Raw genomic sequence first — 13,133 nt, forward strand, 5'->3', positions numbered from 1 at the left:
CGCCTGGAGTGGCTATAAAGGCCAATTCTAGAGTGACAGACTCTTCCACAGGTGCTGCAGATAAAATTGGTTGTCGGGGCTGTTACACAGTTGGCTCTCTCCTTGCCCTTCTGTCTTCTTTCCTGCCAACTGCTAAGTCTCTTCAACTCGCCACTCTTTAGCCCCGCCATTATGGCTGCCCGCCAGCTCTGGCGATCACTGGCAACTGACTCCCACGACTTGTGATCAATGTCACAGGACTTCATGTTGCATTTGCAGACGTCTTTAAAGTGGAGACATGGATGGCCAGTTGGTCTGATACCAGCGGCGAGTTCGCTGTACAATGTCCTTGGGGATCCTGCCATCTTCCATGCGACTCACATCTCAAGCGCCGCTGGCTCAGTAGGGTGTATATGCTGGGGATGTTGGCCACCTCAATGACTTCTGCATTGGAGATACGGTCCTGCCACCTGATGCCAAGGATTCTCCAGAGACAGCAAAGATGGAATGAGTTGAGACATCGTTCTTGGCTGACATACGTTGTCCAGGCCTCGCTGCCGTAGAGCAAGGGACTGAGGACACAGGCTTGATACACTCGGACTTTTGTGTTCCGTGTCAGTGTGCCATTTTCCCACACTCTCTTGGCCAGTCTGGACATAGCAGCAGATGCCTTTCCCATGCGCTTGTTGATTTCTGCATCGAGAGACATGTTACTGGTGATAGTTGAGCCTATGTAGGTGAACTCTTGAACCACTTCCAGAGCGTGGTCACCGATATTGTTGGATGGAGCATTTCTGATGTCCTGTCCCATGATGTTCATTTTCTTGAGGCTGATGGTTAGGCCAAATTCTTTGTCGGCAGCTGCAATCCTGTCAGTGAATCTCTGCAGACACTCTTCAGTGTGAGATGTTAATGCAGCATCGTCAGCAAAGAGGACTTCCCTGATGATGGAACATCAGTGAGCAGGAAATTGGTGAGTAGCTGTCGTGCACTGATTTGTAGAATCACAGAATGGTCACAGAATAGAAAGAGGCCATTCAGCCCATCCAGTCTGTGCTGGCTCTCTGCAAGAGCATATTAACTGGATCCACTCACCATTGCGCACCCCACCCCCGCTTTCCCTGTCGCCCTGTAAATCTTCTGTGTTCAGGTGCTTTTCCAATTCCCATTTCAAAGCCACTATTGAAGCTGCCTCCACCACACTCTCATGCAATGAATTCCAGATCGTGACCACTCGTCAGGTAAAAAAGAATTTCCTCATATCGCCAATCACCTCAAGTCTCAACCCTTCCACCAATGGGAACAGTTTCTCTCTATCTGCTCTGTCCAGACCCCCCATGATTTTGAATACCTCCATCAAATCCCCTCTCAGCCTTCTCTTTTCCAAGAAAAACTATCCTGACTTCCCCAATCTATCTTCATAACTGAAATTCCTCACCCCCGGAATCATTTTCGGGAATCTTTTGTGTACTCTCTCCAATGCCCTCACCTCTTTCCTAAAGCGCGGCACCCAGAATTCGACGTCATACTCCAGCTGAGGCTGAACGAGTGTCTTATACAAGTTCAACATAACTTCCTTGCTCTTGTACTCCATGCCCCCATTAATAAAGCCCATGATACTGTATGGTTCATTAACTGCTCTCTCAACCTGTCCTGTCACCTTCAATGACTTATGCACATATACACCTCGGTCTCTCTGCTCCTGTACCCCCTATAGAATTGCACCCTTTATTTTATATTGTCTCTCCACGTTCTTCCTACCAAAATGAATCACATTTCTCTGCATTGAACTTCATCTGCCATCTGTCTGTCCATTCCACCAACCTGTCTATGTCCTTTCGAAGTTCTACACTCCACACCAGCTCTTTGAAAGAGCAATTCCCTCAGTTCCATTCCCCTGCCTTCTCCCCATAACCCTGCACATTCTTCCTTTTCATATAACTGTCTAATTCCCTTTCGAATGCTTCAATTGAACCGGCCTCCACCACATTTGCAGCCAGCGCATTCCAGACCTTAACCACTCGCTGCGTGAAAAAGTTTTTCCTCATGTCCCTTTTGCTTCTCTTACCAAATACTTTAAATCTGTGACCTCTCGTTCTCGATCCTTTCATGGGTGGGAACAGTTTCTCTATCTATTCAGTTCACAATGCTTCCAAGTTTCGTATCATCTGCAAATTTTGAAATTGTACCCTGTACAACAAGGTCTAGGTCATTAAAATACATCAGGAAAAGCAAGGGTCCCAACACCGATTCCTGGGAAACTCCACAACAAACCTTCCTCCAGCCCGAAGAACATCCATTAACCACTACTCTTTGTTTCCTGTTACTCAGCCCATTTTGTATCCATGTTGTTACAGTCCCTTTTATTCCATGAGCTATAAGTTTGCTCACAAGTCTGTTGTGTGGCATTGTATCAAATGCCTTTTGAAAGTCCATGTACACCACATTCACCCATTCCCTATCTGCCTGCATGCTTCTAATCTGTGGCGTGATCACCTCCCTAAACGTGCGATCCACGTCGTCCTCCACGTCGCGGATGCACAACAGTGACTCCAGCCACCGCTCGAGTTCCGAATCTCAGAGCTCAAGCTTCTGCAGCTGGTGACACTTCCTGCAGATGTGTTCGTCTTGGACACGGGGTGCATCCATGACTTCCCACATACCACAGGCTGTACATTCCACTTGGCAGAGCTGCCCTGCCATACCTTAACTTTACAGATTAATTATTATTATAATAATAGCCTACCAGGTACTCACCAACCAGTTCCTTCGACTGCACCGAAGAACCGAATACTGGAGGGTTAAAAAAGTAGAAAAATGGAGCACCTCCTCCCCCTTTTACCGAACTCACCACTCACCAAACTCGAATCTCCACACTCAGCTTGCAATCTGTATTCCGTTATATAGTACTCACCAGTCACTCACTTGTTACTTATTATATACCTCCTTAATATTTTAATAATTACCCCGATTGAAATTCCCTAATTTAGATGAGTGAAACGGAAAATATCCACCAGCCAACCACTTACCTGCTCTCCTCTGTTGTCACACCTCAATTTTTCTTTCCGATTGCGTGAATCAGTATGCTATCAAAAGCAACATGTTGTTTGGGCCCTAAGTTGGGCAATAGCACCTCACGGTGATCAGTCCTCAATCCTCCCCACAGCAGGTAGAAATGCCAAGCCACTGGTCTGGGCCATTCAGTGGCATTTCTGAGACCAGTAACTGCAGATGCGGAAAGTATGGTGCAGATGTAATGGCATGCCATGTCCAGCAGAGGGACATGTCCAGCAGAGGGACAGACTCCCAAGATTAATCATTGGGTAAGATGCCGACTGGTCTGTTGATGGTTAGAAGCCATTCATATTGGGATGTTGTCCTCTGCTTTCACCACACAGCACACAGGGAGTGAAGTCCTGTTGTGCACTCACTCTGGACTACTTCTGCAAAATTACTGAGTAGTTCAGCTCTGCTGTGTTACTGGAATGCTAGCAGTACGGTGATGGACAGGAGGATTTGCATTTATATAGCACCTTCCACTTCTTCGGGGTGTCCCAAATTGTTTCACGAACAATGCATCATTTTTGCCTCCACAGACAATAGGGACTACGCTTCAAACGCAGCAGCCAACTTGTACACAGCAAGATTCCAGAAGCAGCAACGAGATGACTGACCAGCTTAAATGCGTTTCAGTGCTGTTGGCTGAATGTTGGCCTGTTCACCAGAAACCCTGCTTTTCTTCCATTAGTGCCCTGGGATCTTTCACATCCATCTGAACATGCAGACAGGAGCATCCATTAAGGAGTCCACCCCCCACCCAATGCTAATTACAAACCTCCCCAAAAAAATCCAACTTTTATTTTGCCCAAAAGTTGGCCCAGAAATGCTATTTTGATGTGACTCAGATGAAGACATCGCCTCTGGGTCACCAGAAGGACTCATTAAACTAAAAGATGAACCAAAAGTCCCTCTTTAAATAGAAAAGTGCAACTGTAGCAAAGTGAACTGGTTACTGCTACAGTTATGAATCCGGAGTCCGTGCTTGGCCTGATCCTGGAGTGCAGATAAGAGACACACCCTAGCAGAGGGAGCTCCCCTCCACATCGATGGAGCCTCAATATCTGATTTACCCTGCACAAGTGTTTCACATCAATGATAAACTTTTAGCAGAACTGTATTGTGCAACTGAAGGGTTAATACTCACATTACAAAAGTAACTGGTACAAACTCTATTCCATCCGTGTGGTGTGCAGGTTTTTCAGTATGATTAAAACGTCTTTTGACATTTTGGCACTTATAACTCATAATTAGATCCAGCACCATAAAACACAAACAACTCCCTGCAAGAGTTTTGTAGTCAAAACTGCAGTGCCAAAATATCAGTTTCCGCACCGTTACCACAGCAACAAGATCATTAAAACCCAGGCTGCTGCTCAATTGAGAAGCGAGTGATATTAACCTTTCAGCTGCCCCATCACAAATCCACCAAGCATCAGATGAAGAGCAGTGGTCGGGTAACAGTGACACCTTCAGACAGGTCTCATTACAATGCAGTTTCTTCCATTCTCCATGGCCCAGGTTTCAAATTTTTGACATTTGATCAAACATTGCGCTTAGTTCACGCTATCCGTCTGTAACAGACTATTGTTCCAGGACTGTTCAATCTGAGATTGTGAAACTATGAGCTCACACAACCCATGAGCTCTGACCTTTTAGCAATCCTAATATTGGACTCAAATATTCAAAATGGAGGGCAAAATTGCATTATTCTACATCTAGGTAAATAGTGACACTTAGTGGTCGATTGCCAAAATTACAGCAACGCTCATTGGAAAATGCTGGAAACACCCAATAGGCCAGGCAGCAGCCGTGGAGAGAAGAGGCCTACTCCAGCGTGTTCTCTTCCAAGATGCTGCTGGACGCGGAATGTTTCCAGCATTTTCTGCTCCTGTTTGATTTCCAGAATCTTCCTTTTTGAGCAATCTTTATTATTGTGACAGTGTGAATTTTTCTTGCAGTCTTAAAATGAGATACATCAATCGACTTGGATTCACGAGGATTGAAGTCTGTTTTACAGGTCGCTAGCACCCAGCTCCTCTCCTATTCAAAAAGGCACAGCTGAAAAGATGAATGTCCCAGGGCACAATGGACCCCAGAGGCTGGGAGTTATGGAGAACTACTATAAATTCCTTGCAGCAATCAAAGCTCTTTCTCATTTTATGAAACAAGTCTTACCCTTAGTTCCTGGTGGTTGCAGATTGTCTCCAGTCAAAGAACACCATCCCACGGGAAAAATATCCCGAGAGTCATATCGACACCAGTAATCAAAAGCCCCTCTCCAGCCATCAAATGTCACCAACACTTCTGTCCCTCTCACTTCTCCAATCGTTGCTGGGCAAATAAAATGTGGATTCTTCCGGTCAACAGCCTCCAGTTTCATCCCCACTTTATAGCAGTTCTGGGAAGGCGATGGTGGTTCCTATTTAATGCAAAGCACTGATCAGTGACTTTCATGCTAACAAGACCCTGGGCCCTAGAGAGACCCTCCGATCTAAAGGACTGCAGATGCAAGGTCACTTCACATGGCAGCTTATTTAATATGTGACCAACATCTCACATCAGATCAGCTTCAATGAAAACACGCAGCTATTGGGAATGAGTCAATTTTTGCAGTTTTCTCCTTAAGTGGCTATGGAGGGCAAGGATGGAATGATATGTAAAAATGATACAAAAAGGAGTGGTGAAAAGCACTGGCAAAGAGTTTGAAAACCCACAGACATATTTAAAAATCGAGAGATTGTGAGTAAGAAACTCACCAAAACACTTCATTCAAATGAGTTTTCTCTCCAAATTCCCCCCGCAATTCCTTTCTTCCCTCTACTCTCGGAGGTAATGGTTCTTTGATGAAGCACAGTTTTACAGAGACTGGTCAACATCTGGTACTTTGCCCAAGTGCCGTTTCTTTATTTTCTGGCCTTGATGCTGTCAATAGGCTATTTGACCTTGGGGGGGGGGGGGTGGACCTTATCCACAGCTGATGCCACCTCTGTGGTTCGTGGATGGCTTCTACATGGTGACGAGGGTCAGAAACCCTGGCTGATTTTCCTCTTTCTAGTCCACCGTTTCAAGGCTATTGCAATAATTTTATTACCAGATCAAACCTGAGCCCCTTCTTGTCTGCATGACTCAGCTGTTGGCTGGACAAACTCAGTGACCAATTTGAGGTGGACACATGTTAATAATCATATAGTTCGGTTGGTGGTGTATGGAGTGCTCGAGGGGGTGAGGAGCGGGTGTCCGAGGGCGTGGGGGGGGGGGGGGGGAAGGGGTGGTAGTTAGTCATCCTGCTACTGTCCTTTAACAGAACAGGCAGACGCATCAAAGCGACTCTACTTCCAAAACTGCAGGTCTGATTACAGAAAATATTTATTATATTGTAACTAAACTTTGAGGCTGTTAAAAGGAATACACAGACCATCCTACACTAATCACATTAAAATAAAACATTATTCTGGCCTCCCCAGAGTGGAAGCCAATTGCTTACTTGGTGCCTCAGTCACAATCAACCTGATCCAAACAATAATGCTCACACTACTAATACTGACCACCATGAGGCAGACACGAGCAGCCTGACTCCCACTCAGAACCTTCCTCCAGGCCGGGCTTGTGATGTCAGTAAAGTGGAAAATTCAAAACCTGCACCTACTGGCTCCCTCGATGCGTATACTGAGCCATGGAGAAGCCGAGCTCAGAGATGCCTGGTCTGTGCCAACTTAGCCCATCTCAGCTGCAGATCTCATGACCAATTGACCTCACCAACCCTTGGGGTTAGGGGAAAAAAGTTGCCCAGGGTTCTTACTTCACATTGCTGTTTAGTGATAGTATAAGGCTCAGCTGGAATGACCCCACATTGGAAGAGTTTACCTCATCTCACTGTCGCAGCTCACAGATGAATAAAGGCCACTTGGGACACATTCCTACAGGGCAGTTGGGACCTGTGGAATGAAACTACAGCAGAAACACCCCCTTCCCGGAGAAGTGGAGTGGGGGGGGGGGCGGGCGACAGTAATCGGCCACAATGATTAAAAATTGACTTGTACAAATCAGGAAGGTCCAAAGTTTAATTATTGGTTTGGACTGAAGTAGCTGGTCTTAGGCAGGGCACAAGCCTGAATGCCACCAATAACCTCAGAATCCCGGGGGCAGATGGGTCGAAAAATAAATCAGCCGGGGTATTTTTCTGATCACTATCCAGTAGCCACCACCTGTCCCTACTGAAGAGTGAAGATACTATAAACTTGGCTGTGGCAGCTTTTTTCTCTTTGCCTCCACAGTGAACACGATCTGCTGCTACTAAAGGTCACAGAGCAAGCAAAGTACCAGAGGGATGTTCATCCCTGTGAAAGTTCATCCCAGCATGAGCCAACACCTTCCCCTACACATATTATCAGTTTGCAAAACACAGCTAGCACCAACAAGCAACAACATCATTAAACCACTTAATAAATATAATAATATTGCTGCAACATCTGGATATGAGAAAGGAAACAAGAGATAGAACCATGAAAAGAATTTTCAATTTTTGGTTATAGTGTTACTATTTCATGACCTGAAATTCAGCTCAAGCAGGTATATGATACTATTACTAACTGTGGGCAGTGAATGTACTCACTTTTTCTGCCAAGGTGCAGACACATTACTATTGTGCTGTGATAGAGAATCACTTTTTTTTTTATTTGTTCATGTGATGTGGGCATCGCTGGCTAAACCAGCATTTATTGCCCATCCCCAATTGCCCTGAAGAAGGTGGTGGTGAGCTGCCTTCTTGAACCGCTGCAGTCCATGTGGGGTAGGGACACCCACAGTGCTGTTAGGAAGGGAGTTCCATGAGTTTGACCCAGCGATACTGAAGGAATGGCAATATAGTTCCAAGTCAGGATGGCGTGTGGCTTGGAGGGAAAGCCTGGCTCGGGTATAAAATTAAAACCCCACCCGGGCCCGACCAGACAACAGCCAATCCGAACCAGACCTGAGCCCCCAGTCCTTTAATTTTTTTTTTCAATGCCCGACCCAACAATTTGAAACATATTATTGAAACAGAAAAAAAAAATCGTAGATTAAAACTAAAACAATACGAAACATAACAGTACAGCCCGACCCAACCCGAGCTCAAATGCTAGACCCGACCCAGACACATGTAGTCAGGTTTGGCCGGGTTCGGGTCGGGTAACCAGGCTTTACTTGAAGGGGTTGCTGGCAAGGTGAATTGATAGAATTTCAATTGGCCAATAAAAAAAAAGATAATTCATCCAATATCAGGTTCAAGGGGAGGAACTTAGATTTAAAAATATCAATGTTTGGTCCAATTTCTATCGTATTCTATTGCCTGAGTAAGCCATTCCACACCTTGCAGTAATGAAGGCCACGGTAATAGGTGTCTAAAAGGAAAATGTTCTGTGAAACTCCCATCCCTCTCGGGAAAGTGAGCGAGCGTTTTTACACCCATTAACCACAAGATAAACTATAGAAACCCTTTTCCGTTAAAGTCAGGAACTTGCACTAATTTCAATGGACAAAGATGGGTTGATTTGAATGTGGAAGGGTTAAGAATATCCCATGAGCGGATGCTAGCAAAGTGAAATAAAAACAGAAGATGCTTGAAATACTCAGGAGGTCAGGCAGAATCTGTGGAGAGAGAAGCAGAGTTAATGTGTCTGTGACCTTTCATCGCAACTATCCTACTCCTGCTGAAAGGTCATTGACCTGAAACGTTGACTCTGCTTCTCTCTCCACAGATGCCATCAGACCTGCTGAGTATTTCCAGCATTTTCTGTTTTTATTTAAAAATATCCCAGTTTGTCCAGTATAAAGGAAATTAAGGATGTTAAAATCAAAAGGCACAAGGGCTGTTTCACTGCATGGCAAAGGAAGTTGGAAGATGCAGGCTTGTGCTGACAGATGATTCACAATGTGGTAAGCTCCTGGTGAGGAGATGCCAAAACATGAATGATGCAATTCCCATAGGGAGGGGGGAACTGGAAGGGGGGTGGGGGGGGGATGAAACACTATTGAGAGATCACGTGCTTCCCAACAGCTGAATCCATACCAGTCCTTGGAGACAAATTGCCCCAGGACATTTTCAAGTTAGTGAAGAAACGCTATAGGGAATAATGGAGATGTGAGAGCTCGATAGGAAACTACTTTTACAAGTGGAGAACATTGCATAACACCACTGAGGCTCTAAATAAAGACAAGTAAAATATGGAGCAATGAATGCCTACCTTATGAAATATTCTGACTGGTGCCATTTCTGCTCCACTTAGAGTTTTCAGCAAGAACATGGGCCATGAAGATGCGTTCAGTCGGAATCCTACAGATACCGTTACAAAAGAAAATGTACAAGATTAGTGTTCTGTGCATAGTATCGCATTCACGCAGTCACATTTAGAATGGAGTGAAAGAGGCCTTAATCTGCAATCAATGTGGCAGTGTGAACACAGATCTAAACACTTAACCCAACAATGCCAGGCCGTATAGCAGTAATATAAGCAGAGACTCGGTCTCATTCCAACCTCTGAATAAACTGTGCCTCATTTTAGACCTTGATGCTACTGCACTAATATTTATGTTACTTGTAACTGGATTGGTAAGGTCAGAGCTCTGGGGGAGTCCAGAACAAGGGGGCAAAACCTTAAAATTACAGCTAGGCTGTTCAAGGGTGATGTCAGGAAACACTTCTTCACATAAAGGGTAGAGGAGAGTGTTCCAGATTTTCTCCAAAAAGTTGTTGAGGCTGGGGGTCAATTGAAAATGTCCAGAGATTGATAGGTTTTTGTTAGGCAAGTGCATTATGGGTTATGGAACCAAGGCAGATAAATGAAGACAAGATACAGATCAGCCACGATTGAATTGAATGGTGGAATATGCTCAAGGGGCTGATACTCGTGTTCTTGTGTTCTGGGAATGTCCTATGGAGAGAGATTGGGGAAACTGGGCCTGTATTCTCTAGAGTTTCGAAGAACGAGAGGTGATTTCATTGAAACTTACAAATTACTGAAAGGGATAGACAGGGAAGACGCAGCTAAGACGTTTCCCCTGGTTGGGGAGTCTAGAACCAGGGGACACAATTTCGAAATAAGGGGGAAGCCGCTTAGGACAGAGATGAGGAGAAATTTCTTTACTCAGTGGGTTGTGAATCTTTGGAATTCTCTACCCCAGAGGGCTGTGGAAGCTCAGCCATTGAGTATGTTTAAAGCAGAGAGTGACAGATTTCTAAATACCAATGACATAAAGGGATATGAGGATAGTGTGGGAAAAAGGCATTGAAGTGGATGACCAGCCATGACCGTACTGAATGGTGGGACAGGCTCGATGGGCTGAATGGCCTACTCCTATGTTCCCATAAACACTACAGATCTTGGTATGATCTTTGTAAAGTTGTTCCAGGTAACAGTTAAGGCTAAAAAGTTAAAGATTAAGGCAGTTGCATATTGATGAAGTGCTGCTGAGAGCAGAAACATGGTCCGCTTTCCATTGATAGTGATCTGCCTCTCAACAGTACTCAAATACAAGGTGATTTAACCTGTAGAAAGTGGACAGCACAGACCCACATTTTTGTATGTTGTTACTGATGTCCATGACCTTGAATTACAGAGCCCGATTCCCTGTATTGCCAATGGAAATTGTAGATCTCTCACCTTGCTTCAAAGCAGCAAGAGGAAGAGAAGTAAAGAAGGAAAGATGCTGCAAGGATGTTGGGAGACTCCATCTGAGCAGGGCTCGGTCCAGAACCATTGTTATAAATATACAAGTGTCATAAGAACTGTACAGTAACCGAGCTACATGGCTGGTATCCATCATTGGACAGAGTCAGGGCCTTATCCTCCACAACTTTTGTGCAAATTTATAAATTTGATTGCCGTCGAGGCAATGACAACCGACATATCCAACCTGAAAAGCAGGAGTCAACTGCAGCACTTACTATAGGAAGGAAAGACTTAACCTGAAGGAGGTGCAATGAAGGTTCACTAGACTGGTTCCTGGGATGAGGGAATTGTCATATGAGGGGACATTGAGTAGACTAGGCCTATATTCCCTAGTTTAGAAAAATGAGAGGTAATCATATTGAAACATATACAATTCTTAAGGGACTAGGGTAGATAGGGTAGGGTAGATACTGGGAGGATATTTACCCTGGCTGGGGTATTCTAGAACATGGAAGTACAGTCTCAGAATAAGAGGTAGACCATTTAGGACTGAGATGAGAAGAAATTTCTTCACCCAGAGTTGTGAATTTTTGGAATTCTCTACCCCAGAGAACTGTGGATGCTCAGTTGTTCAGTATATTCAAGACTGAGATCGAGTGTGTTTTGGGTACTCAGGGATTTAAGGGATAGGGGGATAGTGCGAGAAGATGGAGTTGAGGTAGAAGATCAGCCATGATCTTGTTGAATGGCAGAGCAGGTTTGAGGGGCCGAATGGCCTACTCCAGCTCCAATTTCATATGTTCTTATGTTATACTGAAACACAAACTACTTTAATGTGTAATGGACACCCACTTATTGCTGCAACTAAAACACTTGCCACAATTTGTTTAAAACCTATATTGCACTGGAAATCAGCGTCACATTAATGACAGCAGCAGTTTCTGTCTCTCAACTGCAAAAACATTCCAAGGGAATTACCCACTTCCAATTTTAGTAGCTTGCCAAGTTTAAGGATACTGCCCCTAGGAGGGTACTGTATTAGCAAGACAGTATACTATTGTGATGAACTGTTACCACAACTCATTTCTGAACAGGGCATACCAGCAAATTAGCATCAATACATGTTAGAACACACCGAGATCCAGTATAGCAACTGCAGTAGCCACATAAAAATGTTTCATTCTTAAATGATTAAAATGTATCTTGACGTTTCATAGCTTACAAATAATTTGCTTATGGCTAGTTGATGAACTTTTTTTTAATATACAAGATGGCAACTGAATTCGGAGTGACCTCCGAAACTCTCACTATGGAGAAAACTAATGGCCAGAGCCCACAACTACATCATAACAGCTGACTGAGCAAAATTGAACAGAAAATGACTACATAGCAATTAACAATGATAAACATTGACAGCATAATCCAAAATTATGCCAACAGATGCTAAGCTTTGTAGGCAGGAACCGCATATCCGAAACAAGATTTTTATTCTATTAAGCAAATTCAGTCCGCAAGTTTTCCTGCAACATTCCTTTCTGAGTTTGGTCGAAATCCTGGGAAAATTATTTCCAGCAGTATCTCTGGTCACTTTACACTCAGTATAGTTTCCACTTATAGGGCTGGATTGTGTGCAGGAGGTGGGGCTTTCAGTGCTGGGCCAAAAAGGCAGGGGGAACCCGCCTTCGCATTTTCTCAGCCCCCGGAGAGATCCACAGGTCTTTTTGATTCAAAGTTTCAGGAGGCGGGATCCCCGTCCCTTTAAAGATTTTATAGGGATGGGGAAGGGGGGCTGCTGGGGGCGCTGGTTGTTCAGTCTGGGTGGGGGGGGCGGGGTCCTCTGTGGGCCACAAATTGCCCACGCAGGAGGGCCCTCCCCCTACCAAGCCTACAGAGAGGGTGCCTTGTTTTACAAGGCCCCCCCTCCCCAACCCCAGCACTGGTAAGATCCCAGCGGCACCAGGAAGAGGCCCTTAATAGGCCACTTAAGGGGCTCAATTGACCTCTAGGTGGGAAGGTAGTCATCGGCCTATCCCAGCCTTGGGAAGATCGGAACTGGGAATTGCAGCATCGGGTTCTGTGGCAGGCAACTGCGCTCCTATTTTCCGGCTCCCACCCCATGCCACGAAACCCACCTTCCAGATGAGCCCAAGATCTGGCCTATTGTCTCACCTCTACAGCATGGTAAACACACAGATCAAAGAACTGAATTTCTCCCCAATGTCAAAGCACAAACACTAATTATGTTTACCAAGTAAATATTGAGTGATATGAACAATTCAATCACCCTTTTTGCTTTTCACTGCATTGGTAACACGTGCTTTGGAACCAGTAAGTCTCCTGATAAATATCACTCAATGCAGGCTCAGTATTTTTCCAAATATGGGCACCATAACCAATATATACAAGCTGAGGAAAGTCTGATGCTGTGATAAATATCAGCAGTTGCAA

At 44.8% G+C, this 13,133-nt stretch overlaps 1 protein-coding gene across 3 annotated transcripts in view; it reads right to left on the minus strand.

Annotated features, from left to right (window-relative positions):
- The window catches only part of LOC137347303 (polycomb protein SCMH1-like), a 200,103-nt gene that overhangs the window by 82,837 nt on the left and 104,133 nt on the right, over nucleotides 1–13,133 (minus strand). For all 3 annotated transcript variants that reach the window (XM_068011705.1, XM_068011703.1, XM_068011704.1), the window contains exons 7-8: nucleotides 9,261–9,349; nucleotides 5,215–5,458 (exon numbers count right to left, since the gene is read on the minus strand). In XM_068011705.1, coding sequence (XP_067867806.1) covers nucleotides 5,215–5,458; nucleotides 9,261–9,349 — 333 coding nt within the window. The remainder of the gene's footprint in view (nucleotides 1–5,214; nucleotides 5,459–9,260; nucleotides 9,350–13,133) is intronic.

Source organism: Heterodontus francisci, chromosome 31 (assembly GCF_036365525.1).
Source record: "Heterodontus francisci isolate sHetFra1 chromosome 31, sHetFra1.hap1, whole genome shotgun sequence".
In the NCBI taxonomy this organism is placed as follows: domain Eukaryota; kingdom Metazoa; phylum Chordata; class Chondrichthyes; order Heterodontiformes; family Heterodontidae; genus Heterodontus; species Heterodontus francisci.